Source organism: Scedosporium apiospermum (assembly GCF_000732125.1).
Source record: "Scedosporium apiospermum strain IHEM 14462 chromosome Unknown SEQ_SAPIO_0066, whole genome shotgun sequence".
In the NCBI taxonomy this organism is placed as follows: domain Eukaryota; kingdom Fungi; phylum Ascomycota; class Sordariomycetes; order Microascales; family Microascaceae; genus Scedosporium; species Scedosporium apiospermum.
The window spans coordinates 736,897-756,092 of record NW_015971767.1 but is presented as its reverse complement, the minus strand read 5'-3'; the positions used below and the strand labels follow the sequence as shown (position 1 = coordinate 756,092).

General features: G+C 50.3%; 4 protein-coding genes and 2 pseudogenes across 4 annotated transcripts; 3 read left to right on the top strand and 3 right to left on the bottom strand.

Annotated features, from left to right (window-relative positions):
- Positions 1-2,076: 2,076 nt before the first annotated feature.
- On the top strand, positions 2,077-3,778 carry SAPIO_CDS1643 (putative ammonium transporter protein; the record flags this gene model as incomplete). Its single annotated transcript, XM_016784867.1, has 5 exons — positions 2,077-2,178; positions 2,245-2,654; positions 2,716-2,963; positions 3,026-3,211; positions 3,276-3,778. The coding sequence occupies 5 exons, from the start codon at positions 2,077-2,079 to the stop codon at positions 3,776-3,778; spliced, it is 1,449 nt and encodes a 482-aa protein (XP_016645624.1).
- Positions 3,779-4,136: 358 nt separating this feature from the next.
- On the bottom strand, positions 4,137-5,381 carry SAPIO_CDS1642 (annotated as a pseudogene; the record flags this gene model as incomplete).
- Positions 5,382-6,833: 1,452 nt separating this feature from the next.
- SAPIO_CDS1641 lies at positions 6,834-7,796 on the bottom strand (annotated as a pseudogene; the record flags this gene model as incomplete).
- An 802-nt stretch (positions 7,797-8,598) lies between these two features.
- On the top strand, positions 8,599-10,561 carry SAPIO_CDS1640 (uncharacterized protein; the record flags this gene model as incomplete). Its single annotated transcript, XM_016784866.1, has 7 exons — positions 8,599-8,778; positions 8,839-8,902; positions 8,959-9,057; positions 9,120-9,273; positions 9,363-9,540; positions 9,602-10,134; positions 10,213-10,561. The coding sequence occupies 7 exons, from the start codon at positions 8,599-8,601 to the stop codon at positions 10,559-10,561; spliced, it is 1,557 nt and encodes a 518-aa protein (XP_016645623.1).
- Positions 10,562-11,273: 712 nt separating this feature from the next.
- On the top strand, positions 11,274-12,806 carry SAPIO_CDS1639 (uncharacterized protein; the record flags this gene model as incomplete). Its single annotated transcript, XM_016784865.1, has 5 exons — positions 11,274-11,402; positions 11,469-11,614; positions 11,697-12,413; positions 12,576-12,688; positions 12,793-12,806. The coding sequence occupies 5 exons, from the start codon at positions 11,274-11,276 to the stop codon at positions 12,804-12,806; spliced, it is 1,119 nt and encodes a 372-aa protein (XP_016645622.1).
- A 4,756-nt stretch (positions 12,807-17,562) lies between these two features.
- SAPIO_CDS1638 (uncharacterized protein) lies at positions 17,563-18,566 on the bottom strand (the record flags this gene model as incomplete). The annotated part of the gene is made up of 2 exons (XM_016784864.1): positions 17,563-17,625; positions 17,721-18,566. 2 exons carry the CDS (start codon positions 18,564-18,566, stop codon positions 17,563-17,565), a joined length of 909 nt encoding a protein of 302 aa, XP_016645621.1.
- Positions 18,567-19,196: the final 630 nt, after the last annotated feature.

Sequence of the window (19,196 nt, the reverse complement as noted above, 5' to 3'; positions counted from 1 at the left end):
AGACAGCAGCAGTGTCAATGTGGCAATCGACGAGAGCTGCAAGTGCAGGCACAAGTTAATTTATTAACACCTGGCGGGACAACCCCGATAATCGAGGTAAGATCTTTTATATTGATAATCCTAGTATCGGTGTCTATATAACCTCTTGAAGTCTACGCTCCAGTCGGCCAGGTAGACTCGTTTTTTATAGTAGGTTAAGCATCTTTAAAAGCCCTGCTGTCCTTCTGTCATAGAGAAAGCGGCGGAGCCCAATACTCCTCATATCGGCCTCCACGCCTCTCCCTCCCTCGCATCAACTCCGTTCGATGATTTCCCCAGGCAAGGTGTGACCGCAATTTGCGCGCTGCTACCAGAACCATCGCGGCTTACATCCACCAACGCTTCGGGGGTGCCACTACCCTGATCTTCACCCAAGCCATATTATTGTTTCAGTGGAAAATCTCCGTCTCGCATTGTAGCCTTAAATGACTGGGAGCAGTCCGGCGGGTATCCAGATTACTGGGAACTCCGCAAGGCTGAGTTCAGCGTCGAAACAAGATCGGAATGCCACCGAGTACATCTCGCGGTTCCTAGAAAAGCCCAGTAGTAGCTGCGTGGAAGGATTCCGGACCTACTCAAAAGCTTACGTATACTGAAAGTAGTCTGAATGACTGTTGACAGTGCTTCATTGGTGTCAGGTAGATATCATATAGAGCGTTTGCGCGATTCTAAAGATGCCTGAACTTGGTTAGCGGACATAAGAATCCTAGCCCATATCCTGCATTGCATTTAGCACGAAGTCCCCCCTCAAGGAGCTGTCCAGGCTTTCCAGTTTTACCTCTGCTTGGATGCTACTGAGGCCCACAAGTTAATCCAAGCCTCCGTAGAATATTAGGAAGAGGTGACCGTTATCGGTCGCTGGTACAGATATCCAACTTCAATCGCCGACCTCGTCAATTAGGTCCGTAACGACAGCAACATTTTTTTTTTTTTTTCGAGTATCTGAGGATGAGGAAAGAATTTCTACAACATGACGCGGTGGGGGTCAATTTTGTTGGTGCTGTATTACTGGATGAGCGACTACCCGAAATGCTACCAGAAGAGCACAATGACTTGCTTTTGCTATCAATGATTGATATAAGCTTAGATATGTACCATCGATACAATTGTCCCGGCAGCTCGGTAATCCAGGCCACCGCCGAGCGGCGTATTGACTGCACAAGTTTACCAATTATGAATCGCGCTTCGCTGCGTGGGAAGCTTTGGAGCTCCTGGACTATGGTTTGCTATGGGAGACATTTGAGGGAAGTTCCCATTCTCCTCTCGACTACTATGTTGCTTAATTTCGACCTTGAGAATAACGGGTCGTAGAAAATGTCGTGTCCAACTTTTCGAACGAAAGTATTTGTTGAAATACGGGACGAGCGGGGGAAAACTTGCTCCTACCACTTCCGCGAAAGTGTGGCAAGATTAGATCCCTTCACCGGTGCAAGACATGTCTCGGGTATCACTGCTCATTCTCCAGCTTTACCTCGATAGGCCCGGGCATCATACTTCTTTGGGATTTGGGGGGTGAGTAAGAGCAGGGCTCAGCCAGTTAGCGAGACGGGAATCTTTATCAACACCCGAATCTGCATTTCTTATCGCCGAGATCATGGATCCCGGATTCAGGGCAGTGGTTATACCACTTTGTATCAGCAAACCCCGGTGCCAACAGCCCCCACGCAAGCTTGACGTGCTCGGATACATTAAATGAATGTCACCTTAGACATGTTTCGGGATCCCATGTACTTCGTAGTCAGTCCCTTTCTCCGTCGGTGCAGCTTATCAAGAACCCTTATCGAAATACGTTCTTGCCAAGACAATCCTGGTCTCAGTCATTGTGGGTCCGCAACTTTGAAATGCTTGTGGGTAGATAAGCTTGATAGAATAGCTCGCGCGCCATCTTGGTCTCACTGCTATGCATAAATATGCGGCCTGTAGCATATAAATTCCTTGGGCATGCCTCGCGACTTCCATCCAAGCTTCGAGGCTGAAGAATCGGGTCTTGGAGTTATAACGACGTACCCACCGGTTTCTTGTTTTTAGAAGCAAAAGATGGCTGAATCATTACCTCCCGTAGAGGAATGGCCGGACTACAATGTGCAACCTCTCGGAGCGAATCCGCTTGAGCAGGATGTCAACGCACCATATAATAAGGTAGGGAGTGGCTCAACTTACGTCGACGTTCCCGCGTATCTAACTGGCCGGGATTTTATGCATTAGGGTGACCTCTGCTTCTTGGTCATCGCCACCATGTTATGTTGGCAGATCACGCCCGCCATCGGCTTCCTGTACGCCGGTATGCACCGTCGTAAATCGGCCTTGACGATGGTCTTCCAGTCTCTCTTCTGTGCGTGTGCCGTGGCAATCCAGTTCTGGCTGTACGGGTACTCCCTCTACGAAGCACACACGACCAATCCAATCCTGGGCGACCTGTCCAAGGGTGTATTGTACAATGTCTTAGCCTACCCAAGTCTGGCAAACCCTGATATCCCAGATATCCTCTACGCGGCATTTGGTGTCACTTTCGTGACTGCAACAGCCATGATCTTGGCTGGTGCCATGTTGGAACGTGGGCGGCTTCTGCCTAGTACACTCTTCATTCTCTGCTGGACAACATTTGTGTACTACTTGTAAGCTCACCCGGCCCAGAAGACCTAAGCATGCCAAGCTTGAACTGACTCGCATCTTAAGTCTAGCCTATTGGGAGTGGAACCCTTCAGGGTGGCTCGCGAAGCTGGGTGTCCTAGATTTTGCGGGTTCTGGCCCTGTCCATATTGCCAGCGGCTTCGGAGCCCTTGCCTGGTCTTTAATGCTCGGCAGGCGCAAGGATCCATTCCAGGAGAGCCACCACCCTAAACTGCCGCACTTCAAGCCTCATAACCCTTTCCTGGTCGGGATCGGCACCATTTTCATTTGGTTTGGGTGGCTTGCCTTTAATGGTCAGAAATTCAAGAACCCGAGTTTGGAATGTCTCAACAACACGTGCTAATTGGTCCTATAGGAGCTAGTACCGCTAACCTCAGCATCCGCAGCATCTATGCAGTGATGAATACGAACCTATCTGCAAGTGGTGGCGGTATAGCCTGGGTCATCCTGGAATACGCCTACACTAAGAAATGCAGCATTGTCGGGTTTTGCTCTGGTATCATCAGCGGGCTCGTGGGGATCACTCCTGCAGCGGGTTTTGGTAGGGATCCATGCCCCTCGTAACACCCATTCGACACCATGATACTAACGATGACCGATACTAGTGCCGGTGTACACCGCGACTCTGATCGGTTGGATCACTGCTACTGGATGCTTCTACGTCAACAAGTACAAGTACTTGATTTCCATCGACGAAGGTCTCGACATCTTCGCCATCCACGGAATGGGTGGAGTCTTTGGTGACATACTTACCGGCTTTTTTGCGGCGCCATTCGTTCCGGCCTTGGACGGTGTTACGGCGAACAATGAGGGGGGTTGGTACGCGCAAAACTTTAAGCAGATGGGCTATCAGCTCGCTGCGGCGGTGACTTGTGCCTCGTGGAGTTTCGTCATCAGCTGTCTCTTGCTTTTCATCATCGACAAACTTCCATATCTTCATCTGCGAGTTCGCGAAGAGGACGAGATTCAAGGCTTGGATCGCAAGTACTTTTCTGATTGGGAGGCAGACGGTTTCGTAAGTCCTACTCAGGGTACTCCTTCTGGCCGCCTCGCAGGAGGACACAAGCCGGGCGCTGTAACTCCTGAGGAAGAGACGAAGAGGGAGTGATCTCGAACGGAGAAGGGGGGTTCCTATCAAATCTGCCTCTGGGGCTTGTGGGCGTCCGTTCATGTCGAGGAATATATTCAATCCACAATGAGAACGGGGGCTGAAATCGATGAGCGTAGTTGTTTTATTATATTAGTAGGCAAATCTGTTGCACTACTTCAACCGCATTAAATAAACTTCACCTATACCATCTTTATGTCTAACCTTGGTCATTCGCTGCTTCCTTTGCCATAATTTTCTACGGTTGGGATATTTTTTTGGTGGCGGCATAATCAATAAGGACGTATTTATCTTATCGTGGTGTAACGGTTCGTACATGTGGTTGACGATCCACTTGTGTCTCCTTCTACCCCTAGTATCACCACGGATATCGTCGGACCTCATCTTCTCGGGAGAGATCTAGTCCCTTATCAAGCTGTTTCTGGTGCTCTCTGTCCAAGTATTCCAACAACACATTTTCATACTTTTCCCTTCCTTTATAGTTCGCTACTGTACTATCCCAGCTACGAAGAGCGCTAGCTAGTCTCCCCGGCACGTAGTCCTCTTGCGCAACCTCTGTAATGGGATCGAAATAGGTCCTGATGGTGAAGCAGACGGCTCCAGTCTTCGGTAACCTTCGTAACGATTGCCTCTCAGATCGAAACCAGTGGTGGGAAATTGCCTTGTCCTTTTCCGCCGTGCTCCAGCTGACAACCTGGTCGTCCTCCTGGCCGATGCTGTGACTCCACGGGAGGGAATCGTCGACTTGTATGAAGTAGTTGTTCCGGCAGTACATGGTCTCGCAGCGGAGCCTGGTAAAGAATTTCATCATGCCTGACTCGAGCTTTTCCTTGAAATGAGGGACGTCTCCCGAGGTATGAATCTCAGAGAGTGGCATTCCAAGCTTATCAGTGAGCCTCCAAAATCCGGCAAGAAGGATGGCCCCAGCCAGGAGGTAGTATTGCCCATCAGGCCGCTCTACCATCAGCGCGAGGTCGTCCTGTACAAGGCGTGCGCATATCGCCATGGGATCCTCCTTCAATGGGCGTTGCATAATGTTGAAGGACTCCCCGGACCATACGTTGTCGATGCCGACCGGTGTACGCTTGAACAAGCTCGGGTACCGGGCGGGCAAGTGCTGTGCTAATTCTTCGAGCAATTCTATTGCTGCGGGGTACGCATCGGGATGGGTATGGACACACTTTTCTCCCCTTTCAGCGAGTCGGCGAGCCTTGTCGGCGTGAAACCTGGGGAAACGATTATCCAGTTCTATCCATTGCTCCAAGTCCGCTGTCCGAAGACCCATATTGACGTTGTACTTGGGGCCATATCGGAATGCGCGGTAGGGCAGCGGCTTGGTAGTCTCCATTGACCAGTCCGGATATGGGGTTGGCACCGGCGTCTTAAAGGGGCTGGGCGTCCATGTGCCAGGATTTCGATCCAGCTTTAGATGGGATTGTGTCTTCGAACTCGGACCACTAATCGTATCAGCCTGGGATTTGTCCTTCGCGATGAGACGAGAATTTTTTGACTTGTGATAGAGGACAATGATTGCCAAGAACACAAGAGCGGTAACAAGATAAGACAAGCAAGGGTCGCCGAAGGGGTTGCCACTGATATCCATGCTGAGTTTCGCTACTATGACGAACCAATTCGAAGGAACTGAACAATGGGAGGGAGAAAAGGACGAGACAAGTCTTCAAACTATTAGAACTGTGTGAAACTGTCCAGCCACAATGCCACGTGCTTAACAGCTTGATATCTGATTTTATATATGAAGCCTGTACTGGACAAGCCCCCAACCCAGATTTCGGGGTTCGGGGTACTGTCGGTAGGATCTTGGGTCCTTGGCACTAATGTGTCTATTTATCTATTGATAAGAGCACGCACGAGCCCTCTAGCAAATAGATAGAATTTCCCTGTTATCTTTTATTTGTCGCTCATCGTGGGAGACGATAGGAAAGAGAACGGAAATAAGAGGGGTCGCGGGACCGAGAGGGGGCAAATAATCTTTATCTCTCCTCGAGCAATCGGGGCAACCCAGGCGGGTCGAATGCCGGCAGAATCAAAGACGAAAAGTGCGTAGACTCAAATCCATTTTCAGATTCGAAGCTGAGTTCTAATATCATTAAAGCTGAGCAAGGGCTGCTGACTTTCACCAGAGGATACTGCAATGAGAATTTCAGCGCGTTCTTCAGCAGTCAGTTCTTCTTTTCTCCCGCGATTTCCGCTTATTTCAAGCCCAAATTAGCGTATTTCGGGCATCGCAATGGCAGCTAATAGCCATTTGAAAAGGATGGGTTGGGGAAGAGGTTGGGAAGATGTGACGCGGAAGTGGGGCAGTGTTCAAATACCTTTGATTAGCGATTGTAGTACTTCGTAAAGCCCAGCAAACCTACTAGCAGACACCAAGCGCTCGACCTATAGTAGGAAGATTTGGATTTCGTGAAAAAACACACATCAACATTTGTAACTTCTCTTGAAGAGATTATAGGCTATATGAGTTAGATGCGAGTATGCATCCCAGGGTACGCAAGGGACAAAACCAGCATTCATCCCAGAGGATGATTTTTAAATAAAGTGAAGAAGAGTGATTATTGGCAGACCTGGAATACGAGCTGGGGGAGATCTGGAATATTATTTGCAGCATAAAGCACTGCTAGGTAAATAGTGTAAACGAATCTATCTGGAATGCTGGAGTCTATGCGAAGATATTCGACCTAGCAATATGCAACTGTGAAAATGTCGGCGTATATAGCTCGGCTCCGTGGTCGTACCCAACGCCTGGCGACCAAAGATTTCACGACCACGAACACCCGGCGGCAGAAGAACGGTACAACGCTACAGGGTGGATTGAACAGAGGATGGCGGAACCTTCTATATATATTGGAAGTATACTTGACGTGAGTATATATCCTCAGAACTGTAGATGTAGAAAATGAGAATCAATTGAGGGGAGTGTTCTGCCTGTACACGCCGTACTCTCGAAATTCTATTTTGAAACTCTTAGGCCCCAAATCCGAGCTCCATGCAGAGGCCGACGACATGGCCCATACCGCTTCAAGTGTATGTTATTTTAAATTACCCGACTCAGGCCAGCCAACTTAACGGCAGAATGGATCTCCGTCTCCGCTCCCTCCTCCAGAGGTAGGAGGGGTGATCGCACCGTTGCATGGTTGAGGATCCCGCGGGCGACAAGTGCATGCTTAAGCGCGACGGTCCCCTCCATGTGCGAGCCACGATGATAAACAGTTTTGGTGAGTGGCAACAAGGTATTGTGCAGCGCACGCGCAGCGGGGTAATTTCTCTCCTTGCCGGCCTTGATCATCTCTATCAACGGCTCAGGGGCAATGTTTCCGTAGCCAACCAGCATACCATCGACATCAAAGACGGTATGCAACAGATACTCATCATGGCAAGTCAAAATCTGCAGATCTGGCCTCTCCTTCTTAATGACGGGTATTTCGGTATCCCAGCGGCGCATATTGCGCACACCGTTCTTCATGGCAAAGACACCAGGTTGCGCCGAAATATCCAGCAGAGTCTGCAGGTTGTATGTCGCCTTGGTATTATCCGGGTACTGGAAAAGAATAAGGGGGAGGCCACTGCACTCATAGACAACTCTGTACCGATCCTGAGGCGCACCTGGCTGGTAGCCGAAGCGGAGCCAGCCGTGTGAAGGATACAAGAGGCCCGCGGACGCTCCAGCTGCCTTGGCTCGCTGGGCCTCGAGGGCAGCGACCTCCGTGCCCTCACCTGTAATGCCAGCAATGATGGGAATCTTATTGCCAACGGACTTGACGAAGGCCTTGATGACAGATACCTGTTCGTCTTGGGTCAGGAATGTGCCCTCTCCTGCATGCCCAAGAACCACGAGACCCTTGACTCCATCGATGCCACCTAGCCAGGAGCCTAGGCGTTGAATTGCGTTGTAGTCAATAGAACCATCCTCGTTAAAGGGGGTTACCGGGGCGGGAGTAAGACCACGGAGGTCTAAGTTGATGGCTTGGCTCGCGTTGGTTCCGTTGGTCGCACTCATAGTGACGGTGCAGTCGTGAATGTCGAGGAGGATAGTAGATTGTGGGAGGTAGGCAAAGTCTAATAAGAATGATTCCAAGGTTCTTTTTTGAGGTCTGTAATTGGTAGGTTTGTTGGATAGGGGGTAGTCTTCTGTTGGACATAGCAGTCTTATACTCCTTCAGCAGGAAGAACGGGGAATAGCTCCGGTCGCGTGCCGGTTCATATCCGAATAACGTTCGGACATGAGCAAACGCGAGGGGTAATCCGAAAGCCGTTTCGGCACAAATCCGAATGCTAGGGCACAAATCCGAATGCTAGCCCCGGATAATTGAGAAGCGGCCAAAAGCGGCGCTAGGCCAGGGTCTCCTCATCCAGCAATTCCAAGCTGTTCAATCATTCGCATAGCTTCTTGCTCCCTCCCTGCAGAACCCGCTTAGAAAAGACAGTGTCCGAACGGTCTATGATCAAACTTGGAAAAAATCGCATCATTGCTGGCGCCATAACTTCGGGAACCTCTTTGAGTCGGTCTCGGATTCTCTGGCCCCCGCAAATTTGTGCGGTTTCATTGTCCTCTTGGATCCCTTTCCCCTCTCCCCATCCCCGTACCCCAGACTTGGGCTCCACAACTTCAACCCCGGATTCCTTTTAGCTTGTGGGGTTGTAGTTTCCGGGGTCGAAACTTATAGATTGATTTAAGACGACAATGGGTCCACATCTCTTGGTTTTCAGCCCATGGGCAAGACTCTCTCACTCTTTCTACTCTTTATCACTATCCTCTATCTTACCCAACTCTGTCGAGACGCGCAGGGCTAGAACAGAACATGGCTCCCAGAAGATCATCTATAGATCGATCTGATATTGAGGCTCCTTTGGAGAAGATGGAGACTGGGGCATTGCACAAGGAACATGAGGGCATGGCCTCCGGTCTGACCCCTGAGGATGCAAACTTCCTCGAAAACTTCCCGGAGGAGATGCGAAAGAAGCTCATGCACAAGGTAGATGTACGAGGCGGACACTAAGGCTCTCAGGAAATACAAAATAACTGACATTTCGGGTGATAGTGGAGACTCGTCCCGATGCTCCTCTTCCTATACCTCATGGCATATCTCGATAAAACAAACATCGGTGAGTGTACTTCGATGTGGCGATGGACACGCTCTCTCCATTTACACCCGAATTAGGCAACGCAAAAATCGAAGGTCTTCTACCCGATCTTCATATGACTGGGGAACAATATAATATCGCTTTGTCGATATTCTTTATCCCTTATGTGCTTGCCGGTAAGCCCTATGCAACTACATTGACGTAGTGCCACTGTGTTAACCGAAAAATGGGTGAGCAGAGGTACCAAGCAATATGCTCCTCAACAAGTTCAAGAGGCCTTCACAGTATATCGCTATACTTGTCATCGCGTGGGGAATTGTCATGACCTGCACAGGTTTTGTTCGAAATTTCTCCGGGCTCGCAGCTATCCGGTTCTTCCTAGGGCTTACTGAGTAAGTCTATAGAAACTCCTCTCCTCAGAGTTTGTCCAGTAATGAATGATTAGCCACGTACATGTATTCTAATGTGCTTCGATTTCTAGGGCCGGCTTCTTCCCAGGCGCTATCCTTATCATATCAAAATGGTACCTCCCAAACGAAACGCAAACGCGTATTGCGTTGTTGTACACCTCAGCCGCCACTGGCGGTGCATTCTCCGGCCTTCTAGCCTTTGCCATTGCGAAAATGGATGGACTTGCAGGCTACGCTGGCTGGAGATGGGTAAGAAGAGACTGTCCCTTCTCCCATCTCTATCATGACTCTACTAATCGCGAACCGGTAGATCTTCATCATCGAGGGAATCGCAACAGTTCTTGCTGGGCTCTTGTGCTTCGTTCTCCTCGCGGACTCGCCAGTATTGGCATCCAGCTGGCTTGATGCGGACGAGATACGGTACCTTGAACTCCGGCAAGCCGCACAACGTGTCCAGGCACCGCAGGAATACAGAGAAAAGACCTTCGACTGGAAAGCTTTGCTTGCCGTGGCGACGGATTGGAAGATGTACCTGCTCATCCTTGGTAGCTGGTCAAATGCAGTTCCCAACTACGCCATGAAGTTTACCATGCCGACAATCGTCGGGAGTATGGGTTACACTTCGGCCAAGGCGCAGCTTCTTACAATCCCACCGTATGCCTGTGGCGCTATCTCCGCCTACATACTCGCTAGGTTTGCCGATCGATCGTCGTGGCGTATGCCCTTCATTGTGGGCCCGCAGATTTGCGTAGTCACGGCTTTCTCAATCTTGTTCGCCAAAGCAGCGGAGATTAAGACAAATGTAGCTCTATGTTACTTTGGAGTGTGCTTGGCATGTGCTGGGTAAGATCCCCCCCCGTCTGATTTTGGAAGGTGGCACACGTTCTGACACCATTACCCTGGCTTCAAATTGTTCCTTAGAATGTACCCCATATTTCCCGGCGTAAATGCTTGGAATGTGGCAAACACCGCTGGCCCAGTGAAGAGAGCCATCAGCATCGGATACCTCGTATGCGCCGGTAACATTGGAGGCATCATTGGTAGCTATATCTATATTGAGAGGGAGGCACCTAGGTATCCCACGGGATTCGGAAACTCACTTGCGTTTGGCGCCGCCGGTATGGTGGCCGTTTTGGCTTTGGAATTTGGTTTATGGAAGATTAACAAGCGAGACGCTAAGTTCTCCGAGGAGGAGATCCGGGCAAAGTATACGGACGAGCAGCTGGAGCGTATGGGTGATAAGAGTCCTCTGTACAAATACACTCTGTAGGCCTGGTCTCCAGAACTTACATTTGACGAGAGTAAGAAGATCGATGGCTTCCCCTAAATTGACTTAGCCGATAACTCTCGTCTGAATACCTTTGTCGCGTCAGTGGGTCCATAATCCGAAGTCATGAAGGTTCATTAGCTACAGTAGACCTATACGTACAGGTCAAGAAAGCAGATCTAGGAAACTCTGGGTGAAGTGAGGTCAAACACCCTCACTCAAGAGGTACATCAATAGCATTGAGAAATAGTCATTTAACAGACTTTTGCCACGGTTAACGCCGCATGTTCCAGCTAGGCGACAGGTACAACAATATCCTGATAAGACAAGATCAGTGTTGGCCCATGTGTAAAAATGGAACCTGATATTTCAGGCAGAAGAAACTAAGTGGAAATCGGTGGCTATTTAAGGAAGGTAATTAGGGGCCGGAAACGGAGGATATTTTAGATCTTCAATAATCACTCTTTTCACACATCCCAGTTTTAGCCCCCAGTTTTGAAGCCGAGATTCGAACAATCAGCTCTTCATACTCTCGGACTTGGCCTTTAAACCCACCGACGTTTCCAGATACCCGAGGTTCTACGACTCATCATTCCCGCTAGTCCAAATGTAGCTAATCTCCGAATCTTAACCCGGAAACTTTTCCAGGGAAATTCGGATATTCGTACGTTTATCCAGATTCAACCCGTTCTGATGCTCGCAATCTCTTTAGAAGATGTATTCTTCAGCTCAAAACCAGGATACCGACGGGACCGTGGCTTCGGTATCCGAATCCTTGCCTATCGCATCATCTCCGGGGGGAAAGCGAACTCTTGCGCCGTCGCCGAGCGAGTCTGGTGCCAAGGTACGGAAAGTTATCAGAGCATGTGACTACTGCAGATCGAAGAAGACGCGATGTTCTGGAACAAAGCCTTGCGACAACTGCATGAGGAGAGAAATAGCATGCGAATATGACGCGAAATATTCCCGAGGACGGCCGCCGACGCCGCCGCCGCCTCCAGCCTCCGTCGCTCTTCCCGAGAACGGATCCGAAGTGTTGCGGGTTGATGACATGAGGTAAGTCGGCCATATCCTCGGGATACAAGTCGGAACGAAGGAAGGCACTCGCAGACATGGAACTAACCGGCTCGAGACCCAGGACTTCCGTTCTTCCCAACAGCTACAACAACAGCTACAACAACAGCTCATTCCAAAGCCATCCTAGGAGACCAACGAACGTCTTAGCGGCCGAAAGTAGCAATGCTCCGTCCCGAACTTCACCAGACTTGGATGTAGCGGAGATCGAGGGACAATACTTTGACACAACGTCGGGGTTAACCTTCCTTCACCGTGCGTACAAAAAACTCTCTACGCAAAGGAGCAATACGGTCCCCTCTGCCTCGAGTGGCACTGAGAAACAACAACGGTTAATGACTGTGGGCGACAGACGGTTCGATGTAGGAGCGGATCTCCTCAAGGTTCCCGACCGTGCTACAGCCTTGGCGCTGATCAGATTCTATTTCGACGAGTGTGTCGTTACGTATCGCATGTTTCATCGCCAGATAATTGTTGGCTGGCTCGAGAAACTGGTGGCCAACTCGGAAAATAATCTACCTTTGCACTGTCGGCTAGGCCATGCAAAAGCTGCGACGGTTCTTGGGATCTTGGCCGTCGTCACCTTCCGTCGCGAGAAACTCCGGAATCCTACCAAGCCCGGCTTTGATGAAGACACTGCTCTCGCACGCAGTGACCCTCTTTTCCGTGCTGCTGTGAACTTGACAGACGCAGAGACCGGGCTTCCCCGGTTAGAATCTGCTCAGGCAAGGCTTGTGCAAGTGCTTTACCTCCTCCAAACTTCACGCATGAACGAAGGGTGGTATGTCTTTGGCACAACGTCTCAGATAATATCTGCTCTGGGACTGCATCGGCGAGGTAGCTTGAAGAAGAATGCAACAAAACCTACTAATCAAGACTATATAAACACACAGTGCCAGAGGCGCACTTTTTGGGTTGCGTATACTATTGATAAGTATCTTAGCGTTGCCTTTGGTCGGCCGAGCATTTATCGAGACGAAGATATTGACCAAGACTTTCCCGACTGTGTTAACGACGAAGATATGACGGCCCATGGACCGTCCGGTGAAGAGCCAAGTGAGGATTGCTATGTCGATGCGCTTGTATTCCATGCCAGGCAAGTTTGTGATCCTTTCCGCCCGCATACGCATACGTTTTGCCACTAATACATGATTCTCCAGGCTCGCACAGATAATAGGTACCATTTCGAGGGATGTCTACACAATCAAGCCGGTACCTAAACAAGAGCGGATGGCAGCTGCTCATCGCGCAGGGCGGCAAATCCATGAGTGGCGTCAACGTCTTCCTCCATACCTAGGAACCGTCCGCCCCTCGACCCTAATTCCCAGTTTCCGGCGCCAAGCAACTGCCTTGCGCCTGGCCTACTCACACGCCATAATACATGCGAATCGGCCATTCCTACTGGCGCATATGAGTCACCTCTCAGATGCTGAGGCCAGGGACAGCGTTAGGCAATGTATTTCGGCTGCAGAGGTTCTCCTTCAGACGGTCGATAGCATGGCTGAAGATGGAAGTCTGTTCCATGCCTTCTGGTGGACTCACTATGTGACCTTTTGCGCGGCGGCCGTTGTATACGTCGCAGAGATACAGCAAAGAACTAGTAAAACTCCTTCTAGAGACAAGGAGTGGGCAGAGCTCATCGACTTAACGGATAGGTGCCTGTCACATCTTACTCGTGGGGCATCACCGGACTCCCCAAACCGTCGTTATAGCATTATTTTGGAGGAACTCCGGTCGGAAGCGAGAAGCCAGAGGCCGCAATCCGTTCAACATCCGCAATTCCTGGCCCAGGACCAACATGATCAGACAGAATCAGTAGAGATCGGGACGGGACGAGTCGCTTCAGTCCTGCCGTCGCATCATCAGTTGCCAGATGGGGGACAGTTGCACCAGAATGATGATTACGCCGGTCTGGTCAGCTATGGAGAAGTATCTGCGATAAATAGCTTGCTTGGAGGCTGGCAGACTACGGACTGGTTGGATCTAGACTCTTCGGTAAGTGTCAACGTCGCCTTTTTGGTGTGTCCATAGTCAAGCTTACGCAAAGTAGGCATTCGTACCGTTTATCGACTTGGACGACTCGCCGATATCCTGGGGTCCAGATATTTCTTGATAACCGGAGCGAGCTTCCCGAAACATTCTCACTCACATCCTTTGACCCCACGCAAACATCTACGTTTTCTATTCGCATCTCAGAACCAGGAATAACGTATTCGGGATATTTTATAATCCTGCGTTCGCTTCTCTAGTATCCGTCTCTCATCTAAGAGTAGGTTACTACGATCCCTTTCTCGCACTAACAAAGCCCCAGGAGCTAAGAAATTGACGAGGAAACAGTTTGTCGAGTATGGGTAATCATTAAAGGTTCTTTATAAGCTGAGAGTATACCTCAGAACACGCCTAGCTTGGAATAGCGGCGTAAGCAAGAGCCGAAAAGCCATAACCCAAAGGAGACACTTACGAGTTTAGGAGGATGACCCTTGAATACCCGCTTGAGTAGAGGACGCCGGGATAAAACCTGAAGCTTCAATGTTGGCAGTCTGATTCGCAGTCCTGTGGTCGGAGAGTGACATCTTTTCCTCCGCGCGGCCAACTGATATCAAAGATCCCGACACAGGCTTCGTTCTGTGCCGGATTGGAAAAACAGAAGCATTGGGACGTAACCTTGATTCTTTTCCTATGACCGATTAATACAGCTCCTCTCGCAATATTGAACCAATTTGTCCAGCTGAGGATTCAGGTGGGCTAGCGCCAACCTTTGGTTTCGTATTTCTCGCGCTGGTCGCTAATTTCGCACCTACACAGTAATTACTCAATGATCCCTGTAAGCAGGGCTGATGACGGCGCGTGCTGGCGCGTTCGTCGCGACCTTTACGGAACGGATCGAGCTTGAGCTGTGTCCGAGAGCGAGATTTGAGGCCCATCCCGAACCGGGAGCTAACACCGACGAGAGACTAACATCTCCACGACAACAAGGCGGACATCGCATCACGCATGATCCTGCTTGGAGATTTTCCGGTCCTAGAACTTAGAAACGCGATAAATTAGCGTAGAGAATGAGATTGGGGTATTAATACCTAGACCAGCAACCCACGAAGCTCTAGATGCCGTTGGGAGCCATGTGGGAGACCATGACGCAATGGTAATATCAAGAGATATTTCAGAGACAAAAGCTTTTATCATGGTCCCACGGATTGGCCCATCAGATTTAGACGAACGTCTTCTGGTTCTATCATCGATTTTTCAGTTTCCCACGGATCAAAAGAGTCGAGGCAATCGACTGCATTAAACTTTATCCAGTGCCTTCACCTCCCATTCATTGAAGTTCGAGATATCAGATCGACCACAGAGATGACTGCAATCACAATGTCATCTCCGTCACCTCCCGTAGAGCTTTATCATTTATATCAGGAAATCTAGTCAAGTTAACTTTGGTATTTGGTAGAGGTTGCATACCGTGGGTTTGCCGATCTGATTAAGCAGATCGATTCTACCACTGGCGATGTCCTCGTAGTAAAAGAGGTCTCCCCTTTCGATTTCGAGCAGATCGATTCAAGGAGAGGACAAGCGGAAGGAACTTCCACCTTTCTCTCTACTCAAGAGATTCGAGAGGTCCTGATCATAACTATTCCTACAGCACCTCATAAGCAACTTCATGGCTATCTTAACACACAGATTCTCTTGATGGCCGCTGGGATGCGTTTAGAATATAAGCTTTACGCCATCCAGGCCACTCAATACACCCAGCAGGATACTACTAGAAACCGCCAATTGGCAGGAGAAGGTGACTCGGCTCAAAAGCCGCTCTCCAAGCGCCCGTATGGAGATAATTTTCCAACTCTGGTCATCGAAGCCGGTCAGACACGGTCTTAGCCATTCCTAAGAGCAAAAGCGAAATAGTAATTTCACGCATCTAACTTGGACGTCAAGATCGTCTTGCTTTCAAAAGCCGATCGTTCATCGAACGAAATTACAATAGAGAAATGGAAGGCCGAGGAGAGGAGGCCGACCCGATCAGGCGCGATGACTACGCGAGCCCAAGCTACTCTTGAACCTGTTTTGACGCTGGGTTGTGTTGTTGGACTAATCCAACAGCTGTTTCATGGAAGGAAATGTGTGTGTAGTGATTCAGTGAAAAAATTTTTTTTTTGGGGGGGGGGGGGGGGGGATTTCTTCTTTCGCAGTGTGGTTTTTAGCCTGGAATTCCAGGGGCTGATTATTCTGACATGTGTCGACACCATCGACACCATCAAGATTACTCGCTCACCAGGGATCTCCGGCACTGATCCTCAGAGGTTCGACCCAAGCTCGTACAGAGTTGTTCCTAGCTACAGTATGTTCGTCTGAAGTTTGAAGATGTCTTCCTCCGACAACCAAACGCGGAGCCGGGCGAGGCGGACACCATCATCAACCGGAAGGCAAGAGACAAACCCGACGACCAGGAGTCATGCAATGACGGCCTCGAAGAGTGATGGCTTCATTATTATCGAAGAGATGAGATTAAGTTGGGGCGAATTTGGCTGCTTCCTGTTGGGGATGTTGGTGAGTTTAAAACCATTGAGAGCCCGGCGCTTGACTCTATTTATTAATGATCCGTTTTTTTCACGGATAATTTCAGAGTATATAGCACGAAGGTGTGGAGGTATCGGCAGGAGGAAACGGCACGGTTACATCATGCGAATCTACAGTTGAGAGTGATTTTGCCGTCTTGGCGACCCGACACTGTGGCTGAGGGCGGCACGCAACCTGGTGTATACACATATAATATATAGTAGAAACGAGGCGAGGAGGGGTTATAATAACCGATCGTCCCGATATGACGCTTGCCGTTGCGGTGTAACACAAGCTTTTCCCGCAGGCGGAGGGATCTGGGTTCCCGAAGCCGAACCTGGTCTCGAAATCATAGCTTTTCGGTGGCATTCCCCGGGCTTATGTTCGGGTTTTCTTTACGCTAGGCGTTAGGTTTGACCCCCGAATCTCGCGATACGAGATACCGAGTAGTGCAGATAGATCATGCGACTACCAATTCTGTCGTGAATGGGATGATCGGACGACGCGTAAGGACGTGGGCAGGAACAGGGGGGGGAAGAAAGACGAAAAGACGGTAACTTAATGGTAAGTATCTACTCAAGATGACCCATATATGTAGGCGCCGTTGCTCAGGTACGAGATAGGTCGATAGCAGGAGTATAAAAATTAGGATAGAACGTGGTAGGGACTGCAATAAACGGAAAGATACTAAGGACCAAGGAGCCGAGTGAATCATCCTCCTATTGTGAAGAAAGAGCCGAAGCTGAGATGAGTTCAGGCACCTCTCAATTGTCCGGGGCGGAGAAAAGGCTTGCCAATCACCAGTCCGGGCTGCCCATCTCCTTGGCGCTAAAAGGCCAGCAAATCATGTCGGCAACCAATCCCTCTTTTGCTGGACGAGCAGATTCTCGCGAGGAGGCGTGCCGAGAGAATGCATATACGGGGTGTCTCAGACATGGAATTATACCATAATCGCACTTTTGGGGGAAGTCGTCTCGCCCCTTCTGTGCTTTGGTGATGATATAGTCGAGTCGACTGTCTCAATTGCTAGTCACATTCTGGAGTCCAAAGCACACGGCCATCGTCCATAAGTCTTTGAAGGCGAGGAGCAGCAGTATGATGCGGCCAACAATGGGCCCGGCAACTGGGGGGTTCTCCCTTGATCATGACACTACACGAACCTGGATACCTGGACGAATGCGGACGGGTTTCATCTTCGGGCGTTTAAATAATCTATTCTAAACTGTTTAAATAACGTTACAGCTGGCCCTTTCTTAGGAACATCATTCCAGAAATACCACGGTGTGAGGTTCGGAACTCAACTGAATGTATGTTTCACCATTAACATCAGCCCTACGACCCCGAACACATGAAATACCTCGATCCCAAGTATTGGAAAACTAATCCCGCTCGCGCCGCCGATCCAGTAGCTCAGCATAGGCGTCCACGCCGCCCTGTGCCGCCTTGCGTAATCGATCTTCCAGCATCCCAAACCAAACAAAACGAGACTTGCCAACGCCGCGACGAGGAACAAGATTGCCCCGGGCCATCCAAACACCTGCGTGCTCCTCCTGGAGCTGTGCAGCGGTATCATGCACAGGAGCAGCACCGCACCCAGCAGCCAGTACAGCAAGAACAGCGTCAAGTAGTTTTCGAATGTCATGGGCGCACTCGGGTCCTTCAGGGTGTCGTAGAGGTTTTGCGGGGATTGGGGCTTTAGCGCGAGCCCCGCGACGCCGAGGGAGATGTCTACCAGTCCGACGAAGAGATGCACACCGTGTTCTAGCATCCGCCCAACGGTTCTTTTGATATCCGGCTTCAAGAGGCCCTTTACGTTGCTCACGAGACCCGCGGGTGCACTTAGGCCCGTTGCGGGGTTGAAGCGGCGGATCAGCAGGGTCGGCGCCATCATGAAGCTGAAGAACTTATCGATCACCGCCTCGACCATACGCCCGTGAGTCTCGGTGTGCCTGCTCTCAAACCCGCCGCAGCAGCTACAGCCGTCGGACCTCGAGCGAGTCATGGTCGAATGCATATTGGAGGCCGTCACCGACGAGTCCGAGCCCGAGTAGCAGCCTGCGGGCATACCGTTGTTGGCGATTTCTGTGGCTGCATCCTCGTCGATGACGGAGAGGAATATTTCTCGGCCGCAGACGCGACAGGAAAGTTCGATAGGGTGGATGCCGTCAGAGGTGACGCGGAAACGGGTCCAGATGACGGAGGCGGCAGACTCAACGGCGGAGATGACGAAGACGAGGGTGAAGCCGACCCAGAATCCTGCCGTGTCGACGGCTTCTGCAGCTCCTTCGGCAGCGGACACAGTGGGGAGGAGGGGATTCAGGAGGAGGGCGATGAGAGGGATTGGGAGGGACAGGAGGGAGGGGAGATTTGGGAGCAGTGGCATAATGATGGTTATGTGGGAAGAGCGCTTCACTTCCTTCCTCCCCACGAAATGTCAAGGTCAAGAAAGGAGGGAAGATAGTAAGTGATGCATCTGATGTTGAGAACGGCATCCTTGTGGATTTTTAAACTTGTCTTGGCGAGGTACCCGTCTTGGCTTCGTGGTCGAGGCGTGCAGGATGTTACATGCAGAGAGGGGCGCAGATGGTCACGATGCAGAATTCCAACAACTCAGAACGCGTCGTTAACGTCCGTGCAAATCAATAGATGCAGCCTGGCCCGAATTCTGCCCCCAAATCGGAGGAGATGTTCCAGCATCCCACAACACTAACTGCCGGGTGTCATGCAGCTCTGCCACTATTGGAAAGAGATGGACTCAGCCGCAGCCGCTCTTACCGAAATTGGACGCATGGACTGAATCGGGTTCGCAATCAAGATCAAATTGATTCTTCTCCAGCTTCTAGCGCGTTGTCGCACGCATAGCCACCCAGGTTCCAGCCGGAACCCTCCCCAATCTGGTTAACCACAATTTCCACTTACTCCAGCAACTTCCGCTTCAATAGTGAGCGAGGAGGCCCCTGTCTTTGATGCTTCCCAGACGATAGTTACCCAGTTTGCGTGTCTGTAAAGCGTA